General features: G+C 39.0%; 1 protein-coding gene across 2 annotated transcripts in view; it reads right to left on the minus strand.

Moving 5' to 3' along the window:
* Window positions 1-22,819, minus strand: part of soat2 (sterol O-acyltransferase 2) — a 33,922-nt gene that overhangs the window by 10,476 nt on the left and 627 nt on the right. The window contains exons 2-11 of one of the 2 annotated variants that reach the window (XM_041783167.1): window positions 19,626-19,866; window positions 12,260-12,399; window positions 11,198-11,256; window positions 10,811-10,950; window positions 10,634-10,687; window positions 7,702-7,809; window positions 6,593-6,875; window positions 3,160-3,235; window positions 1,804-1,888; window positions 1,290-1,335 (exon numbers count right to left, since the gene is read on the minus strand). In XM_041783167.1, the coding sequence (XP_041639101.1) occupies window positions 1,290-1,335; window positions 1,804-1,888; window positions 3,160-3,235; window positions 6,593-6,875; window positions 7,702-7,809; window positions 10,634-10,687; window positions 10,811-10,950; window positions 11,198-11,256; window positions 12,260-12,338 (930 nt within the window). In that variant the 5' untranslated portion in view covers window positions 12,339-12,399; window positions 19,626-19,866. Of the gene's footprint in view, window positions 1-1,289; window positions 1,336-1,803; window positions 1,889-3,159; window positions 3,236-6,592; window positions 6,876-7,701; window positions 7,810-10,633; window positions 10,688-10,810; window positions 10,951-11,197; window positions 11,260-12,259; window positions 12,400-19,625; window positions 19,867-22,819 lie in introns of both variants that reach the window. The other variant, XM_041783166.1, reaches the window with a different exon arrangement.

The following is a 22,819-nucleotide window of genomic DNA, read 5'->3' on the forward strand; positions in this document are numbered from 1 at the left end:
CGTGAACAGCCCATTTCAGGTCAAGTCATAAATTTTCTATTGGATTGAGGTCTGGGCTTTGACTCAGCCATGCCAGAACATTTACCTTGTTATCTTTAAACCATTTCTGTGTAGCTTTCACTGCCTGCTTCGGGTCATTGTCTTGATGGAAAATAAATCTTCCTCCAAGCCACAGTTCTCTTGCAGACAGAATAAGATTATTCTTCAGGATTTTCCTACATTTTGTTGCATTCATTTTACCCTCCACCTTTAAAAGCCTTCCAGGGGTTAATGCTTAGAAGCATCCCCACAGCATGATGCTGCCACCACCACGTTTCACAGTGGGGGTGGTGTATTTGTGGTGATGTTCAGTGTTTGGTGTTCGCCAAACATAGGTGTCATGTCTGATGACCAAAAAGCACCATTTCAGTCTCATCAGACCCTTGAACTTTCTTCCACATATAAATGGAGTCTTGCACATGCTTTTTGGCGACCTCTAGAGGAGATTTAATTAATTTTGCTTCAACAGTGGCTTTCTCTTTGCTACTTTCCCAAAAAGCTTTGACTGGTGAAGAACCTGGGCAACAGTTGTATTCAGAGTCTCTTCCATCTCAGCTGCTGAAGCTTGTAACTCTTTCAGAGTAGTCAGAGGGGACTTGGTGGTGTCTCTCACTTGTCTCCTTGAACGGTCCCTCAGATGTGAGGATGGCCAGATCTTGGCAGATTTACACATGTGCTATGTTCCTTCCATTTCTTGATTTAACTGATTTATTTTTTGTATCTATCCCCTTACTTGTACTTTTTACTAACCTTTTCTCTGAGTTGGTTGGAGTGTTCTTTTGTCTTTATGGTGGAATGGTAGCCAGGAATACTGATTAACCAGTGACTGGACCTTCCAGACAAAGGTGTCTTTATACTACAACCACTTGAGACACATTCACTGCACTCAGGTGATCCCCATTTCACTAACTGTGAGACTACCAGCACCAGATGGCTTAACCTCTGTCGAGTTAGGTCTGCCGCTTTAAAGAGGGTGAATATTTATGCATTCACTATTTCACATTACGTATTTTTTGTTTAATTGACATTACTTTTAGAAATACAGTATGTTTTCACTTTGCAATGAGAGTCTTCTGTAAAGATTTTTGGTAAAAAAGTCAAATTATATTGACCATTATTGATCTATGAAATCAACAAAAGGGTTAAAACATACAAGGGAGTGAATACGTTTTATTGTGCACAACCAGTCCAGCTGGGTGATGGAAATAATGGAAATTAAGTCCCAATGCTGAAATCACATTTCTTCTTACCATTCCAAGTGTGACACCAACATACTTCCATCTTATGTGAGTATTTCTGTCAAAATAAATAAATAAATAAATAAATAAAAAGACAGGATATATTGCTGAATGTCATTCACAAATGTTAACTTTTGACTGAACAGAGTGTAAGTAAAACATGACCCACATGATATGCCACACTGTAGAAAATAATGGACAAAGTCTGAGTGACATCAGCTGATGGGGACTCCTGAAACCAATCTGCAGAGGCTGCTATTTCAGACAACCAAGTAAAAAACAGATGCAGAGGTGGAAAAGCGGCAGGTCTTCAGCCTCTGGACAAACAACTACACTGCTTTCAGTCATATCAGTCATGCCCCTTATTATTCTTAACTCTATATGTGCAACGGAAAATTGTTTATATGAACTATAATACCTCAGTGTTACATGGCAGATTCACCCACATTACTGTGGGTCACTCATTAAGAAAAGGTATCAGAGCATAGACTAACAGGATCCAGGTCAGAGGGGTTAGGAGTCTTACCGAGGGTAGGATTCTCTGTAGATCAGCGTTGGACAAAAGAGGAAGTACAGATAGCTGGAAAGTGTTGGCAATTTGGGACTTTCTCCTGAAAATCAAACACAGCTTTTATATGGTTTTGACTGACTCCTACAACAGCACTGAAGTAGCTTCAAGTACTAAAAATATTATAAAAAGGTTTGGTTTAAAAACATTATTCAAGGTCTGTTTATCCGTCACTGGCTTTATGATTTCACTTTCATTATGTGGACTTGCATCAGCCATTGCTGTAATAATTTGTGAATACTGTTTCATAACTGCACTGTAATGAAAGGAAGATGAAACAAATGGCTGAAATTTTACACAAGAGTAGCAAGTGTCACAAAAGTGTAAAACATGTTCTGCCTAAATGTCTTTCTGTCAAATTATTGATAGAACTTCAGTCATGTTTAAACTTTAACGGAGTGTATCTATTGAGGATGAACCAGTGATTTAAACATAAATTGCATACAAATGTGGTAATGTCCCTTTCTCCCCTTTACAGAGGTTGATGTCCTTGAAGCAGGCGAGCTTTAGCTAAAGCTAATGGAGCTTAAGTTTTTAAGAAACCCCACTCGTAGCTACTGCCTCTTTCTTCCCAAACTGATTCTGATTGTTCCAAATAGCGTCTGGTTCACCACAAACATTGCAGACAAGAGCTTTACAAGATGGATTTGCCTGATAACAGACACGGAGTCCGGCCAATGCATTGGCTTTGCAGGGTAAACTAAATCCAACTTACAGCACCACAACAAACACCTATACATCTATCGATGAGCACATAAACACTCAGTTTATTTCTCTTTACATCTTCATACATCACCAAATGATTTCCAAATCTCTTCTAAATGTTCTGTTATCTTCTCTTTGTTTTTTTCTGGTTTTATTGTGTTTGCTTTTTTCATGTTTTTCGCTATTTCCTCAATTTTTTTGTATCTTCCTAGAATGTCTACATGACTACCTGGAGTATGTCTGAATATTTCATTACTATCTCTTTTGTAAAGCACTTGTATCATTTTCACTTTTTTTTTTTACAAGAAAAATGCTACATTCAAAGAATAGAAGAGCAAGGAGTTATTTTTCTGTGTCATTTCACTGTAGTGAGTGAAAAAGAGACATTCTCCACCACTAACAGGCTTTAACAAAAGCATCTCTACACATTCCCCAGCTTCTTTATTGCGTGTGGGTGTATCCATTGTTAGTTTAAACTTCAGCATGAATCATTAGGAGGCAGCCCGCTGAGCTCTGTTTAAGTCATTTTTCTCCATGTCTGTGAATGTCAGAGTGAGTAACGATGCTGCCGGGGGAGTAAATACAGCTGACATCAATACAGTACAGTACCTTCCTTTGGTGGATTCTTCATAATGACAGGGGCCGTTTCTCTTATGAACGAGTAGCTCTTCATCAGGAATCGAATCTGAGGAGAATGGACACACTTATTATGTGAAGTACAGCACAATGCATCAGTGATAACAGCCTCTACACTGTCCATGTTTACTGCATTAGTTATAACATCCTGCATCTTTGTGGCCTCACTCTCATGTTTCTGTGTTTATTGACTTTGTGATGTAGGTATTTTTCACTTCTTCTGTTATTATCCAGGAAGAAGCACCACAAAGGGAGCCATTAAACATCACAGACGATGACTTAGAGAGGTAATTTATCTTTTAGCACATTAAATCTTCAGCTCAGACATGATGAGGGAACAATTTGGATCACCTCAGACTCTTTTATTATCATGATAATTTAACAAAGTAACAGATCAACTATGCATCAACGATAATAACAAGAATGCACAACTAGAGAAACCAAATATCCGGATTGGATGCAGGTCAATTGAGGACCAGGAACTGGTTTCCAAAAAGCATCTAAGCACTGGGATTATCTCACACCATAGAATGGAGCTAAAATGAATTTAGCACTAAGATGATTTTGGGAGACCGTGGCCGGAGTAATAAAGAGGATGAGGAGGTATTACAGTGTGGGGCCGTGATGTTCAAACGTTGGCTACGCTGAGATCTACCGTCCCTTTGGTGCTTTTCCAGCTGGAAGTATCCCATCTCTGCTCAGCAAGCTTTACAGCTGCTGGTGGCAACCAAGGGCTGCATTTATAAATTTGATTACCAGTGATAGGATGCAGTGTTATCTACAGTGTAGGATATTTTCCCCAGCACAGCTCTTTCCCAATAACATTTTTTGCTTTGGATTTATTCTGCAGATTTCTGCTGAGCAGCACTTCACGCTGAAATAGAAACACTTTAGTGATGCTGCAGGAGTTTGTAGAGGATGTGTGATTCTGTTTTCAACTCAAAACACTCTCAAGACAATGTTTAAAACAAATATTGTACACTAAGTCCCACATTCATGATTTACTTTCAGCATTTATGCATTAATTGCCATGGGATTAAGGACCATAGTTAGTGCATTTAAAAAAAATGTATATTATTCTGTATTTTTTATGCAAAAATGCCTGAAGATCCTAAACCCTTTTAAGTACAATAAAGTTAAGGACATCTATTTTTTAGGGCAACCTGAACTACTGGAATATTTGTGCTGAAAGGATGTCAGAGGAATGTATCAAAAGCTATATGACCAGAAAGACCAAGTAAAAGAACACGATGGAAACTAAACCCCATAAACTATATACAAATCCCGCCCAGACCAAGACTTTCCCATCTTTATTTAGTTGTTTGCTTTATTTTCTTGATCAAAACTTATTATGAAATTATCTCAACAAAAAAAAAATCATACTCCTTTATAGGGCTTGGCTCGGCAGAAAGAGTTGGCTCTTTCGGCTCCCAAATGACTCTTTATTCAGAAACCAGTCTGGCTTCATTTGACCTGCCATTTTTAGAAATATTATTATACATGATTTACATCTGGGCAGGTATTTCACTCCAACTATGCTGTATTTTTAAAATTGATGAAAATATCATGTAATTATTTTTAAAATGTACCGTCTCCCCAAAACACCTTGTGGGTCAGATGAAATCTGCTCACTGGCTGGGATGTATAACACACCTGACATCAAACATTAATGCTGCACCATCAAACACAAGTCCTAAATGCATGGTGTGCCTGTGGTAGAGGATAAAAGATCATCCCTGCTAATCAATTAAATAACACACAGACACACACAATCTATATAAAAATAACAATAATAGTTATAAAAATATCAAACGGCTCTCAAATGGGATCCGGCTCTTATCATACACGTAAAAGAGCTGGTTCTTAGAACCAGCTTGTTCATGAACGACCCATCACTAGTGCCTAAACTTTCCATATCCAGGACCCCCCTACAGGATCAGCATCTGGCACTGACCCCTCCTACATTCATCCATCCATTTTCTACACCGCTTAAAACATTTGAGGGTGGGAGGGGCTGGCGCCCATCCCAGCTGTACCCCCCTCTTACAACATTTTTCAAATACCTTGTGCATAACGATGGCAAGTGTCCAAAATAATTCATGTCATAAAACATCTTAATACACTTCCTTATTTTTGTTCACAAAAAATCATTTTGTTGTTCATCATGATATTAGATGTAATTTCTATCTCAAGAGAAAAATCTTCAGGAAAAACTGAAATACTGGTGTATAAAAGGGGCATATAGTGTGTCATTATGCAGTGATTACTATTCTATTGTTCTACTATTCTATTATTACTTTCAATGAAGGACCCTCATCCAAAAAACACTGAGCAAGACGGCAGCCATTACAATAATTTCTTCATCAGGGCTTTGCATCCTCGCTCTTCTTACAATTTGGTTCAATTAAAAATACAATTACAGTTTTGCTGGTAATGATTAGATTAGATATCAAATTAAAATGCATCATGATGGGCTGCATCCTTAGCTTTCAATATCACTGCACTATGTTACTGCTTTTTCATCAGTGAAGACATTCACTCAGATCAAAATAATCTTAGCTTTCTAGTATATATAGAAAATACTTTTGAAACAATTTATTTAGAAAAATATCTTTACAGATCTTTACATTGTAAACCATATTAACTAAATAATCTACCAGTGGATTAAGCCACAGTTGGAAAATATAAAAGCAGCATCAGTATGCAATAATTGATTATATTCTGATACTGCATCAATGCAGAATAGTTCATGTGCCAACCATGATGCATTGTTGTAATGATTTATCTCAAAACCCCAATTCTGTATAGTTATTTTTAGTTCCTCTCTCTGGTGAGGATCAGGATTAACTGGCATACAGTATGTTGAACAAAAGTGCCAGTGTTAACATATTTCTAATAGTTTCGCTCTGTGCATTAAATTGTCCGTTTAAGGATGCAGGGCAATCTATTTTGCTGAGGGAGTACTACATGTGCTAGACTGGCTGAATTAATAATCTCTCCCCTAGTCTGGAGCCCCATCTAATAATATCTACAAAGAGGCCTGCAACCTAGGGGTCATTTTTTGACACCTTTGTTTGATACCCAGGTGACCACAGTTATGCAGCCCTACTGTGCTTAACTGATATTAAGCAAAATCAGGTCACCATCTACTGGCAACTAAGAAAAAGTAGTGTCTTCCATACTCAACTAATGCACTTAATTCCAGTAGGGGTGCTGCTTGGAATTATGGGCCTCAAGAAGAGACATCAGCCCAAATCAACCCAGCACAACTACATTTAAAACTCAGACAGTGTGTATAGGGGGTTGTCTGCAAATTTTGATGATTTAAAGGTCACATATTTTGTGTCTTGTCCCTTAAATTTTACAGAAAAAAACAGCTTTGTTGTTCAGATGGACAAACACTCACCTGTTCCAGTACCACGATGAACCGTGAGGCCGGTGGCAGCTGGTTTTGTACAACCACATGGATGGGAAAATGTCCAAGTACGTAGGACTGCGCTGCACACAGGACCAGGCCTACACCGAGAGACAGACCGAGCTTTGAGGAGACTCTGTGGTATAACGACCCCCACAGCACCAGGGTGCAGTATGGGACAAACAGGGTGTAGGCGAACATCATGAACCACGCCATGGTCACCGTCCCCAGCTTCCCAAAGGCAAAGAAGAGCAGGTCAAACTCCAAGACCAACCTGAGAGTGCACAAAAAACATATTAATAAAACTAAAATAGTTTAGCCTTTATTTTACTTCCTAAGGCAGACAACTTCAAAATACAGAAAATGTGTTATAATAATGCAAATTAAGCTTGAATTAAAGGCACTGAGATGATGCGATCTATTTGCCACTGTGGTCTTATTGCTTTGAGTTTTTGTGAAAAATTTAATCATTTCAAAGCAGGAGTGGCTTTAATAAATAGCAGGCATTAAATACACTTAATACTTTTGTTTTTAACGTTTTCCCATCTTAAAACGAAGCCCTTGGGGATAATATTAATGGATTTTCATCACACAATCATTGCAGTATGTCAAAGGACGGCAATGGTTCAACACAATACACTTGGAAGAGTAGCGTTGTTATAATATATTACACTAATTTACCCATTGTTAAAATTTAAAATCAATGTTAACAGAGGGTGGATGCTTCAAATAACTTGCGCACAGTGGAGTGAGTTACCCGCCAGCACTTGTTCCAGTGGGAAACATAAGAATTAAATTCACAACCCTGCGACTGCAAAAAGCAACCAAATCATTACAGAGCTGCCCAAAGCAGCTCCTGAAATACACGAAGGGATTGATTGCTCTATCTCTCTGCTGCCAGAAGAGGAGAGAGGCAGTCGGAGAGGGAGGGAGGGAGGGACACACCGAGGAGAATAAAAAAGAAGATAAGAAGTCAGTATGAAGTTTTTAAAGCCTTCAGGGTAATTAGATTCAGTTCAGGGTCGTGGAGTTTGATACGTGTCAGTGTTGGAAACGCACTCACCTCCACAGACACACATGAATTCATATACCACACTCACCTGCCCTGGTCAATGAAGTCCACGGCGAGTGTGCTCAGACAGAAGATGAGGAGGACGGCAATGAACATGTGGTAGATGGTCCTAATGTGGCTGATCTCAAAGAGCTCACTGATGAGGCAGACACAAACAGAAAATGACAGAAAATATATGAGACAAATTCCTAAAAAGTTAGGTCGCTAAGTGGAATGTAAATAGAAACAGAATGTAATGATTTCCTAATCTCATAAACCTATATTTTATTCACAATAGGAAGTAAAAAACATATCAAATGTTGAAACTGAGACATTTTACCTTTCCCTGAAAGAGGTAATGTTTGGATGGGGTCATATGTTGATCTAAAACCTCTATATACTTTTCAGCCTTTCGTGCCTTTCCAGATGTGTAAGCTGCCTGTGCCATAGACACTTATGCAACCCTAAACCATCAGAGATGCAGGCTCTTGAACTGTGTGCTGAAAACAAGTGGGACAACCTTTTCCTCTTTAGTGTACTGGAAAACGACGTCTGTGGTTTCCAATAAGAATTTCAAATTTTGATTCATCTGACCACAGAACAGTTTTCCGTTCTGCCTCAGTCCATTTTGTTTGAGCTCAGGCCCCGAGAAATATTCTGGATAATATTTCCTAAAGGCTTCTTCTTTATGTGATACAGCTTTGACTTGCATCTATGGATGGTACAGTCAACTGTGTTGACAGACAATGATGTCAGACAGTATTCTACAGCTCATGCAGTGATTTTCAGCACAGAATGCCTGTTTTGAATGCAGTGCCACCTGAGAGCCAACAGACATCCAATACTGACCTTTGGTTAAGTCCCCTTGTGCAAAGAGATTTTCCAGATTTTCCACATCTAATGAAAAAATAGAAAGGAGTGCTTCATGGACACAAAAGAGTTTGTTTGGGGTGCTCTTTGGAAATTGGATTCATGGAGTTAATGAATGAGCAAGAGAAAACTCCAAGGTACTCTCCTAAAACATTATAATGCCATTATTTTCATGGCATGGTCACAAAATTACCTTAAAACACACTTTGATGTATTCTGGTATCAAGCCTTCATCAGGAAGTCAAAAAAATGACAATGCCATGAAAATAAAGGCATTTCAATGTTTAAAGAGAGAGCTATGGAGTTTTTTCTTGCTTATTCATCAACTCTCTGTGTATACTGTACTGTGTAGCTGGTGGGAGAAATGTCTTCATAGCTGCCTGACATTGTTCCACAATTTTGGATGCAGGTTTTTGCAGATTGGTAGATCTGCACCCATCTTTACCTATGAGAGACTCTGCCTGTCCAAGATGATCTTCTTATATCCAGGCTTGTCACTGACCTGCTGCGAATTAACTTAATTTGTTGCAAAATGCTCCACTAGCTGTTTTTCATTAGTGCCACTTACTTTTCCAGCCTTTTGTTGCTTTGTCCCTACTTTTTTGAGATGTGTTGTTGCCATCAAAATTCAAAATGAGCTAATATTTTTAATGAATCGGTAAAATGTCTCAGTTCCAACATTTGATATGTTGTTAATGTTCTATTGTTAACAAAAAGTTTTTTTTTAAATTCAGGTTGTCATTTACAAAGGAACCCTACAGATGAAGACATGATGACTTTAGTGGATTACATGAGTGCCTTTTATATATACAAATGGTTGCTTTGTCCATCTTCTTCTGGAAAGTCACATGTGAAGCCTAAAAAGCAGTTTTAACGAAGACATCAATAAGGAAGAAATTAATGTAAGGTAGATCAGGTGGCTACAATCGGAAAGACGGTAAGATGGCAACCATTTGTTATCACTGGCTGGCTCAAAAATGTCAGCCTACTTCTGTAAACTCAAATGAAGTCATGCCCAGTAAGTCCAGCTGGAATCTGGCTGTCATACTCGATTACCAGCTAACCTTTGAAGTTCATGTGGCCTCGATTAATTGGTCAAGCCCATTTGCCCTTTAAAACGGTACTCCCAAAGTGTATGTGGTGGCACCCTGGCTTGGCTGCAATAGGCCATTTAAAATTAATAAAAACCATCAGAAATCTTTGGACTAACAAACCACAACCAGAAAGTTCATATTACATGTTACTTTTTATAACATTTATTTTGCTGCTCCAGTGTCTAACTGGTGTTGAATTAACTGGTGACACTCCATTCAACATTCTTACTTCTTCCCAATTATACGAATTTATTAGCCAGAAAAGAGTTGCAGCATCATGAGGTGCATTTAAAGACATTAATTCCAGTAAAGATCAAATTCAATTTAATAGTCGTGGCTTGGTAATTGTACTTTGTGAAGATGCGCTGATGTGAAAATATGGACATAATTACTTTGAATCTCATGTTATGATTGTATGATTGAAGGCTTTGGTGGCCCTCAGAAAAGTTTCAGGTTTCATATCGGGCCCCAGAATTCTTACATTTAGAAGGATCAGACCCTACCTGACAAAGGATGCAAAATACAGTAGCTCCTGGTTCAGGCTCCTGTAATGTCATACACTGGCTGCAACATCTTACTGGCAGGCCCCCTCCCCAAGCACATTTAAAACTCTACAGGGGATCCACAACACAGCAGCCCATCTGGACAGTATGACTTAATATGCAGGGTTCACTTTGAAGCACAAAAAAGTGAGTAATGTTATGGGCTTGTAAAGGTGCCTTAGGGCCAAATTATTAGAAGCACAATACCGAAACAACTACAACAACAGCAATGTACATGTGAATCGAATATTTGGGAGTTTTCAGTTGGACATGAGGTGTTGTCACCTCAGGCTGTGAAAAACTGTGTTGTGTATTTCTAATGCTAACAATTACTGACCAAGTCATTAATCAAGAAAATAACTAGCAGATGTTTCAATAATGACAATAATCATTCCACTGAAGTTCACACTTGTCAGCATTTTGTTATGTTTGTGTTCTGTAAATGAGAAAAAGACTTCCAGTCCTTCACACTCACTCAAGCAGTGACGGCCTGTCCATAAACACTTTCCCGTCATCCATTCTCTGAGATCTAAAACAAACAACACAAAAAGATTTTATTACAGTGATAATTGTGTCTCACTGACAAAACTATCAGAGGACACACACAGATAAATAAGAGATGCACTTGTGGATGCTGTTTCCTGCCCTTTACCTGGACTGAGGATTTTTTGTCGTCTTTCCGTTAACTGGAGGCTGGATTTGTGTAAAAGGCTGGACAGATTCAGTCAGAGCTTTGTCTAAGATATGACTAAGCTGATCCTGGATCTGCTCCAGGACTTTTAGCTTCACCTTCTGCAGGACAAGAAGGATAAAAATACTGTTTAAATATGTTTGTTTATAGCCTCACTCCACACTCTAACTACAGCTCGAACTGCATCCCACATTACACAGTGTTTTATATACAGTATATAATTCTACACTTTATCCTGTGTACTCAGCACAGCCTTAGCAGCTGTATTTACTCTTTGAAAGAATAAGACTGAGTACACACAGAATAACACAGGGACTGTTTGGCAAGCTAAGTGGAGTTATGGCTCACCTGTGCATGTTTCTCCCACTGCCTTAGATCTTCTCCTTGTAAATAATTATGGGCCTCAACTGCTGGGGGAAGATCACAAATTGCATGATTAATGTTTACTATAAAATCCAATAATTCCTCATGCAGCTCCTAGTCTTGCATGAGTTCCTAAATCTATTTAAGAGTATCTTATATATATATACCTCTGGTCTGTGCAATGCTATAGAAGACACAACTGATGTTTTGCTATTTTTTGTCAATATTAATTATGTAAACACAGAAATAAATGTGCTTTTGATAGTGCTAAATTACGCAAAGGATCATGTATTGACCGCTCCTGTTCAACAGCTTATTTATAATATCTAATGATCCAATCACATGGCTGCAACCGATGCATTTAGGCACGTAGACATGGTCAAGACGATCTGCTGAAGTTCAAGCTGAGCATCAAAAGGTGATTTAAGTGACTTTGAAAGTGGCATAGTTGTTTCTACCAGACAGGCCTGAGAATTTCACAAACTGCTGATCTGCTGATTTTCAAACATTACTATCTCCAGAGTTCACAGAGAAGGGGCAGAAAAAAGAGAACATTTCCAGTGAGCAGCAGTTCTCTGGGATAAAATGCCTTGTTGATGGCCAGAGGAGAATGATCAGACTGGTCTGAGCTGACAGAGAGGCAACAATAACTCAAATAACCACTTACTACAGCTGAGGTATGTATAGAGCATCTCTGAGTGCACAACACTTTGAATGAAGCCGATGGACTGCAGCAGCAGACCACACTGAGTGTCACTCCTGTCAGCTAAGAACAGGAAAATGTGATGTGTCTGCAGATCTGCAATAGGGTTAGTTTGGTGTAAACAACATGAAGGCCTGCAAAACCAACAACAACCATGGCACACTCATATTCACTCTAATAAACTCTCTTTCTCATTCTGATGCTGGGGTTAAACTTATAATCGGGATAATCAGGATGCATTGGCTGCTGCCGTGTGACTGGCTGGTTAGGTATGTGCCTTAATGAACAGCTGAGCAGGTATACCTAATTAAGTGGTGAGGGTTACAGTTTGTCTTTGAACATACTATGATTGGAGTTCTCCTCTGTCTGATGGGTGTTGACATTTCGGTGATGAAGTCCATTCGGTGCCTCTGTAGTTGTCATGGTTACAACTGCACCGCACCAGAACGCTCCTGATTAATCTCTGTGATGGAGGTAAACAATCCTGTGGAAAAAAAGGAAAAAAATATATTTTATTCTGTTTCTCCACTCTGCACTGCCCAATTCTCTTTGGGGTTGCTGTCTTCAAGGGCTTTCCATATTTATGAATAAATGATGTATCTAGTAATGTATCCATTAATTGGCATATGGTTCCTATATTTGTGGCAATGCATTAAGAGAAATATAAAACTAGAGTCAAAAATCTTTGTACTTATTAATCACTCACATATTTTCTGCCAATTTATAAAAAAAAATCTACAATTCTGGGACAAAGTTATTCAGACTCTTGAGGACATTTTGTTCTAGGAGATTTCAAGGGGTCGCTTGATTGTGTATCCGGGCCTGGTTCTCAGTGATAAAAATCAGAATAGGGGAAAACAGACAGTCACAGATGGGTTATGGTGTCTACCTGGCAGAAAAGATGGCATCTAAGAGTAAGTGAGAAGGTGTCCCTTACAGGTATGTTTGTATGTGTGCATTTTGTAATTTATATTTGCTAGTACAAAAAAGGAGTGCTGCCAGTCAATTACAAACATAATCTTATTATTTGCAGGGTTTGATATTAATTAATCATGATCAACAACATTTCTAAATAATATGAGGAAGACTGCATGATAATATTATCATGCATTATAATGCATATTAATACCGATGGCAGGGCTCGACAGTGCGCAATATTTAGGGGCACATGTGCGCATAAAAAAAGCAGCCAAAGCAGCCGAGGGAGAGATCCACAGAGAAGAGACGACTCGCTTGGCGTCTGTGTAGCCATAGCAACACGTCGTCGTCCGTGCTTATTTATTCGTCTCATGTTAAGAATGACATGTTGTACAGCTCACCGTCTCGCTGGCTGCTCATAATGCCCCAATGAAAGAGCAGAAACCCCAAGACAGCATAATTCTGCGTTTTTTTCATTGTTTATGTGGAAAAAGGACCGGCGGAAGGAGCGTTTCGTCTTCTTCCACGCCGACTTTTCTTTTTGGTTGCCATTTGTTTGTCACGACAGCATCCCTAATGGGCAGAGGTTGTAGGTGTTCAGACAGTTTGGTCCGTTTGGCTAAGAGCAGTGTGAATGCAAACCAAACCAAAGGAAAGTGCAACAATTTTGCAAGTAAAGTATGCAAAAGAAAGCACTGAAAGTTTTTTTTTTTAAATGCTGCTAATAAAACTGTGAATGAAATCAACGGATGTTAAAAACAGGACTTTGATTATTGTTTGGGCAGGTGGTGCTAAACTGGTCTAGCTTCAGGACCCACATCCACCTCCTTAATAAGAAAGCTCGACCCATATGGCTAAATCCATGCCAAAAGTTTTGCAAATAAAAAAAAACAAGAAAAAATTTAACGCTGTCTTCGGCTACAGTGACCTGGCTAGCTAGGGCTGAGAATAAATCTCAAGAACATTTAAGGGATTTTATCTATGCTTTGCATAAATGTCCTCGCTGATTAGGGGGGACTGATTAAATTTAGGAGCTCAAAGACAATAATATCAAGAAATAACATGAGCTACCTTATTTGGTCTAGATATTATGAAGAATTAGACACTTCCTTTTCTCTAAACAGTCTTCCAGAAGTCACATCACTGATGTTTTTAGATTTTTTAGAGCCTGGTCACACTATACTTCTTTCCATTAAAAGCCTAAAAAGGAAAAAAGAAGCATTGAGAGAGCTCAGAGATGTACCCTGATGGGTTTAGCCTCAGAAAAAAAGAAGTAAAAAAAGGAATATTCAGAAAAGACATCAGTGAGAGCCTCGTACGTTTTGGGTTGAGGGGTTAGAAATCAAGAAAAGTGAGGTTATTCTCTCTGCAGAGGTACCAGCACTCTGCCCCTCTGTCTGCAGGTTTGCAGCACTTCCATTTCAACTTATTTAGCATTTCAGACATTTTAGGCTGCAAGGACTCATGCACAGAAAGAATTCAAGGACCAACTTAGTATCTGTGAATATGGTTTGCCTTGTTTTTTACAACCTTGGACAGAAAGTCATGGATTTGTTTTAAAGTTTCTTTTCTTTATGCTAAAGGGAATTAACATGTGTGGTAGGTGTGGGAAGACTTTTGAGCTATGGCGTAGCAGTGGCGTATCAGAATAACAAGCATTATGAACAAACAAGTCTAACCACATGGATATGGAAAGTTATAACTCAACTGTCAGCTGTTAACATCCTGAAACCAACAGATGGCCATGTAGTTTTATGATGTAGTGGATATTTAGAATGGATGTTTGGGGGGAGTTAAATGGTGTTTATAAGCTAGTAGGATAAATACCAAGTGTCCTACACAGAAATGATGCTAAAACAGGCTGTGCGGGCACCACCAGAGTGTATTTCCGACCCTTTCTTATACATATTCCCACTAATACTTCTTAAAGTTGACATGTGTAAAATCCTTCAATCAGTCACCCCTTCAAGAAAGTGTCTGAAGCAGAGTTTATAGGGTGCACTGTTGAAGAAGTTATTGTAAAATTACTCTTGACAAGAAGGTCTAAAGGAATAAGTCATTTGCAATATGGATCACCTTCATGTCAGGTAAATTGATTAAACTTTGGGAAGTCTACTCAACATATGTAGACGTTTTCTGATGATAATTGCAGCATAGAGGTCCATTTAAACTTCCCCACTTCCTGACCCACAACAGGCTTTGGGATCACATTATTACAAATAACCTGTTGGACACTTTTTGAGCTGCTAACTTAGGAATGTCTATCAAAAAAGTATAAGAGAGAGCATGATTCTAAGTAACATCAAAACTTTTGACGGGCTTTTGAAAAAGATAATTTGCAAAAGATTTCCCATCAGCAAACATATGATAGAGAAGAGGTTTGGATGATGGCACATCTATTTGTATTAGTGTATGAGAGTGTTTTTGTCACAAGACTCGGGGCTGATTGTCCACCTAGTCCTCAATCCTGGATGGTGCTGATATTTAGAATATGGATTTGATTGTTAAAAAAATAAAATTAAGAGTATGGGGGATTTTTAGAATGTGTTCTCGTGTAATAAACACAAAACCAGTGTTAATCTATTTAATTAACTAAAAATGTTCGTCGACAGCCTTTCTTTCCATGACAAAAACTTGACTGAGACTAGCAAAAATAGATCTTTTATGACTAAAACTGACAAAAAGTAAGTTTAGTTTTTGACAAGATGACTAAAACTAGACTAAAATGTAATGTATTCTTTGCCTGACATTCAAAATCAGTGATATTTCTCCACTCTGGGTAAATCTATCAAAATAAAATGCATCTGTAGCTATTCAGCTCTTCGCTGTAGAAAGCAGGGACCCCAGGTTTGGTGGAGTGCATAGAACACTACCATGACTTGGTAGCAGATTTAGGCAACAGAATGAATGCTTGGACTAAAAGTCAAGACTTGAATCTGAGGACTTTTTATGGACTAAAATGTTTTTTGAGATTTTGTTGACTAAAACTAGACTAAAACTAAAAAGGGTAGAAATGACTAAAATATGACTAAAACTAAAAGACATTTCATCAAAAGACTAAAACTAAAATTAAAAATAGCTGCCAAAATGAACATTGCTTTGGACAGAGCAAAAAGAGAGGATTTTCTCAAACAGAAATCAAATAGGCCTATCATTGGGTCTTTACAACCTGTAACACTGAATAAATGGACCACGTTTTTGCATTAGCAATAAGGTTATGTTTTACTTACATTCATTAATGCATTAATAAATGACTCACGAGCGGTCTGCCGGTGAACAAATGCATGGCTCTGTATCGTAAAAATTTCAATGAAACATCTTGAGAAAGTTTTTAAAAATTTCAACAGGCTCAGACAAAATTAACCAGGGCCTATCCAAAAGTTATATCAAATATTTTACACAAGTAATCAAGGGTTTCAAATGACAGCAATGACCTGTTCTGCAAGTTAATAACAACAAGGGCACTGCAGTGGGGTTAACTTCAGTAAATGCATCCCCTATGATCTCAGACACCCCCTAAATTATTTGTTCTGTCCAGGGCTGGTCACAGTATAATAATCACCTGAATAAAGCTGCCTGTTTGTGTTTCTGTCAGACAGATACAGACTGAGGGATGTGGGAGCCATAGCTGAACCAGTTAACCCTCATTCCATACATGGCTCACTTCCTGGTTGCAATCTTGGCTAAAGCCACACTAGGTCAACTGAAGAGTAAAAACTCAGGGTCAACGCCCCTTAAAGCGCAGTGATGTCACTAAAAAGAGAGATAGAACTGTGTTTACCGTTATAGGAAGTCTGGAATAACTTTATCCTTTAGTTTAATTTTGATGATGTAGAGTCAATCCTAAACTGTAAACTCAGAGGTTTAAGTAGGTCAGAGGCCTGTTGCTATCAGGTTGCCTCATGCAAACAGGGCATTAATATAAGCTTCAGTCCCAGTGATGAGCTTTGACCTTCAAATCCTAAACTGAAAAAGTACACAAACCTTTACGCTTAACTCAGAAACATACACATCAGGGGTTTGAACGGTGTTAACCTCACAGGCTTCACCCTAACAAGAGTGTTATCACCAGTCTTTTTAACCTTAAGCTAAACAATGAAAACAAATGATAAAGCCAGGCTGCCTGCTGCCCATGGAAGTTCACACACTGTAGATTAGATACTCTGAAGTCTGACAGGGAGATTGAATTAACTCCACAGGGAGGTGAAAGACCCATAGTGACCTGGTTTTCTAATCCCCGCGGTTTGATCACTCCTCAGGAGAAATGTCAAATAGCAGATAAGCTTTACAAAGATATACAGATTATACATCATGCTGCAGCAGATGAATGGATGGATGGTGGAGAATAAGATGACAATCAGCATGCTTTTGTGTGGATTAACTCTAATGCAACAGTTCTTTGAATGCTGCGGGTAAGTTGAGGATGAGATAGAGGATCATGTGTGGTCATGTTTAGGAGAAAAGATATTGGATTGTCTTCTTTTCTGCTGGTCCAACTCGCTTCACTAATTTAGCTCTTGTCTACAGTGAACAACTTTATCATTAAAACCTCTGCACGAAGATTTAGGCTGGCAATAAAACACACTAAAATCAATGTGTATGCCTCTTTATGAGCTCCAAAAACAAACAAGACCATCAGCATTACTTTTGACTGGTTCTTTGTCATTACTTTTAATGCCTAAAGTCTTTGCTAGGAGGAGGGTGGATGAAAGACAAATGATTTGTTTACACCAAGTGGTGCTGCTGGGACCATTCAAAATCTAAGCAATAATAATATTTCAACTCAGAATTCTCTATTACTTATTGAAGCAACAAAACACACATTTTATTCATTGTTGCCTATTTCAAAATGCAAACCCCCTCTGCTGGAAGTGCTGGGAGCCTTTATTTTTAAAAACTGTGGACGAGACCATTGAGCTTAGGACAGGATTGTCAGTGTAGACATATCAAGGACCTGCACAAACTTTATTCAGTCAGCTCTAAAGATGGACAGGGCCAGGCTCAGGAGACAGATGTTAGCCAGGTAGCTAACAGTACTGATCCATGCATGTGCTGATATTATTGAATGACATGTAAGAAGGGGCCTATTTGGCCTTTTAGGGGGACTGGCCATTTCAACCAGACTCTTACTTGGTGGGCAGGGTTGCAAACCAGATGTTGTTAACTGCATCAGCTACATTACAGTGGGACATCATAGCAGTGCGACACAGTGTAGCCTGCCTAAACTCAATAAGGAGGGGGAATGGTAAGTGGACTCAAGCTTAGGTAGCACTTTTCTAGTCATATGACAACTCAAACTGGATGGCTCAGTGGTTTCCATCGCTGACCTTGGTAAAGGAGATCAATCAGTGGTTCCAATCCCTGTCAGGGCATGATCAGTATCCATTGAGGGCCCTTGGGCATAGGTCCTTAATGCCATGAACACTTGTTCATCTCCATGTATGTCACTGCGGACCAAAGTGTCTGCTAAATGACATTGTAACAAAGGGCTCATTTTTTAACCACAGGTCACACACACCCATTCACTAAACATTCACATACTCAGTGAGTTCCTTGGGTGGCCCAAAGCGGTTTTGTACTGTGAGCAGATGCAGATAATTTTGTGACACAACTCTAAGTGAACCCACAAATCTACAGCAGACATCACAATACTAAAAACAAAGACAAGAAAATATGACGAGTTATATGGGTATTATGAATAATTAAGAGACAGCTGCCTATAAAGGGGGATAACGAGGAGAGCTTCCTGGGGACAGCCAAGGTTGATGTCAGCAAAATAATGGTCCATTTTAAAATTAAGCTGTGATAACTATATTTTAGTTTTTTTACCTGGAATAACCACTTCTTATCAAAGCAACAAGTTCTTTTTAAAATGCACGCTGCAGTTTATAGCCTTCTTCAAAATGTAAACCCCTTTCAATAAAAACAGAATTAAAGTGGGTTAAAAGTGGCAAAAACAGGCAGAAAAGGGTTGAGAAGGGATAACAAGTGGTCAAAATGTGCACAACAAATAATTTAATGTGGTTAAAATTTGCAAAAAATTGTCGTAAAAAGTGGTGAAAAGGGGTTAATAGTGGCAAAAATGGGATAAAATAGACAAAAATAGAAAGTGGTAAAATGAACAAGAAACAAAGTGGTGATAAGGGATTAAAAGTGATAAAAAAAAAGGGTTAGAAGTGGTAATGGTTGGCGGAAAAGCTAGTGAAATTGAATTTTAGCAAAGATTTGTCCTAAGTGGCAAAAAGGTGTTGAAAGTGGCAAAAATGGGTAGGTTAAAATGATGAAAAGGGGTCAACACGGGGCAAAAAAGGGTTAAAGAGGTAAAACAGGCAAAGAAAAAGCTGTGAAAAGGGATTTTACAAAGTCATAAAAACAGGTTGAGAGTGGCAAAAATTGGCAGAAAAGGTAGTGAAAAAGAATTTTATGAAAAACTGATTCAAAGTGGTTTAACATTTGAAATCATCAGCGGATTGAATCTTAATTCTTTCTGGCTCAAATTCTTTTAGATTAGAAAACTATATCAAGGTCACAACCACTTGTCTTTGAAAGTGGAAGAAATGAGATACTCTATTCATCAGTAGTTTTCCTCTCTGAACGCTGACATTTCAAAATAAAGCAAGCATTGAACAGTCACAAACTAAACTCGTCTAATTTTTATCACTGTACGAGGAGAAAAGTTTTAAGAAATAGACTCCCCATGATTCAAACCCAAAAGAGTCTGATATCAGACTAAAACATGTCAGACGTGGTTTCCATGATAAACTTTAGTCTTTGTCTCAGATTCATACTCACTCAGTCCTGTAGCCTTGAGCAGTCCTCAAGCTGAGAGGGTCTGATCCAATCAATGTTTCCCACTGAGAGACAGCTGCTGGAGTGTTTTTAAGTGACTCAGGGCTCTTGTGATCTGTGTCCTCTCTTTTCCTCATCCGCTTCTCTGAACTTTGGACCTTGGGCTCCTGGATCTCGGACAGGACAGGCCCTTGACTGTCCACACCCCCACACTCATGTCCTTAGCTGTCTGTATGAGGTCACACTAAAGAAGAGCAAAGTTTGTCATAAACTGTGATTGCAGAATGAGTCATTGAGTGAATTTATTGGCTTTTATGTACTTTCTATCTGGCTTATCTGAGAAGGTTGGTCTGTAAAGGCCCTCAGTCATGTGGGTCAAAGGTTTTCTAAAAGGCCTCTTAACAAGGTAGTCAAAACTAAAAAAATCAATGCCACTTTGAATAACCTCTTTAAAGTATAGGGTTGTGCAGATTTTGTGAAGTCCACTTTCACTAAAAACATGCTTTAAGCCTTATTGACTCTCAGTGTTTGACCTTCACTGTGCAGAATGAGGCAAAAAGGAAAACAGGCAAGTTTTTCCATCACTTACCTTCAACCTCAGTTTGACACCTGCAGATATTTTTTAAAAATCAAGATGACAGTGATGTGGAAAATGGTAGCCTTCAGTGCTCAGATAAGGAGAATAGACTGTGGGCATCTTTTGTCATGCATTTAAACTCAATTTACACAGATTCAGGACTTTTTTAAATGAGGGAAAAAGATTATTTTAAAGAAAGTTTTGCAGAGTTTCAATATTATTTATGGCTTATGCACATGCAAAGACTGAGATATTACAGTGGAAACATCCATCTGTTTATAACAGCTGTTTATTTGCCTATCATAGATAAAGTCCAGCCATGTATGATGTAATAAAACTAGACCAGAGGAACAATGGAAAAGGTCCCTCAGTCCTGGCTGGGAACATCATGTTTGACTCATTTAGATGTTTTATTAAGTGATACAATGAAATATAATGCTAAAACAGAACAGGTTGTTCACTCTGTCCAGATGTGCGTGTCCTCACCTGTATTTAACTTGGATCCTAATCTTAACAAATTATCACTATCACTATCACTACTATCACTATAATCACTGCTGAGGCCCAAAGGAGTAGAAGAGTCATGACTGTGAGCTAGTTCAGGTGGATTTCATACCTGACCTTCATCTTAATCAACCCCCCTAACAAACACTCACCCAATTTGGCGATCTAGTTAAGGTGCAAGATGTCCAGTCTCTCCTTCTCTGGATCCATCTGTAGGATCCAGTGTGGGTTACCCTCATCACTCCTCTACTCTGCATGTAAAATAAATCCCTGAGGAATTGGGACTCATGAAGTTAGAGCCTGATCCCAAACACAAACATGTTCTGCTGATGCAATAAATGGTTTTTAACAATGTCTTATATAAGGTGTCTGACAAAAGAACAATTTAAAGGGATTGTGTTGCTATAACAAAAAATCTTGAACTCTTGACCTGTCAGAAGTCTCGCAAACGAAGTTGTTTTCCTGGAATTTCTTCTAACAAGCCATAATGCATGGGACTGCTGGATAGAAACTGCTGCTGGTCCATCAATATTTGTCAAGAGCTGGCAAAGTCTGACCTCAACAAGGTGTTGAGGGACAAACTGGGAGATTCTTCTGTGAATTGAAATAGAGGTCTCTTCATTGTGTACTTATCTTTTCACTAGAGCACAAGTATCTTGTGGGTTTTATTTTTTAAAGCAAGAAAGTTGAGGGCAGGAATGATAGTACTATTTCTCTCAGACTTTCGGCAGTAGAGCTCAACAGTGCAACAGGGCCCGACAGTGGGGGATTATGGCTTACAGAAATGAAAACCCAAAATTCAGTGTCTCAAAAAAATTAGAATATTACATAAGATCAATAAAAAAAGGATATTTTAAACAGAAATGTCAGGCTTCTGAGAAGTATGTTCATTTCTATGCACTCAATGCTTGGTTGGGCCTCCTTTTGCATGAATTACTGCATCAATGCGGCGTGGCATGGAGGCGATCAGCCTGTGGCACTGCTCAGGTGTAATGGAACCCCAGGTTGCTTTGATAGCGGCCTTCAGGTCATCTGCATTGTTGGCTCTGGTGTCTCTCATCTTCCTCTTGACAGTACCCCATAGATTCTCTATGGGGTTCAGGTCAGGCCAGTAAATCACAGTAACACCATGGTCATTGAACCAGACTTTGGTAGCTTTGGCAGTGTGGGCAGGTGCCAAGTCCTGCTGGAAAATGAAATCAGCATCTCCATAAAGCTTGTCAGCAGAAAGAAGCATGAACTGCTCTAAAATGTCCTGGTAGATGGCTGCGTTGAATGTGGACTTCAGAAAACACAGTGGACCAACACCAGCAGATGCCATGGCAGCCCAAATCATCACTGACTGTGGAAACTTCACGCTGGACTTCAGGCGACGTGGATTCTGTGCCTCTCCACTCTTCCTCCAGACTCTGGGACCTTGATTTCCAAAAATTTTCCCAAAATGTACTTTCATCTGAAAAGAGGACTTTGGACCACTGAGCAACAGTCCAGTGGCTCCAGTGCGTTCTGTCCAGTGCATAGTGGCTCTTGATGCACTGACTCCAACCTCAGTTCACTCCTTGTGAAGCTCCCCCAAATTCTTGAATGGATTTTGCTTGACAATCCTCTCAAGGCTGCGGTTATCCCTTATGCTGGTGCACCTTTTCCTACCACACTTTTTCCTTCCATTAAACTTTCTATGACTATGCTTTGACACAGCCCTCTGTGAACAACCAGCTTCTTTAGCGATGAACTTGTGTGGCTTACCCTCCTTGTGGAGGGTGTCAATGACTGTCTTCTAGACATCTGCCAAGTCTGCAGTCATCCTCATGATTGTGTAGCCTACTGACCCAGACTTTGAGACCATTTAAAGGCTCAGGAAACCTTTGCAGGTGTTTGTAGTTAATTAGCCGATTAGGGTGTGACACCATGACTTTCCGATATTGACCTTTTTCACAATATTCTAATTTTCTGAGACACTGAATTGTGGGTTTTCATTTTCTTTAGAAAAGAAATAAAGGCTTGGATTATTTCACTCTATGTGTAACAAGTCTATATAATATATGAGTTTCACTTTCAGAAAAGAGCGACATAAAGTATTGAACTTTTTCATGATGTTCTAATTTTTTGAGATGCA

Source organism: Cheilinus undulatus, linkage group 3 (genome assembly GCF_018320785.1).
Source record: "Cheilinus undulatus linkage group 3, ASM1832078v1, whole genome shotgun sequence".
NCBI lineage: Eukaryota > Metazoa > Chordata > Actinopteri > Labriformes > Labridae > Cheilinus > Cheilinus undulatus.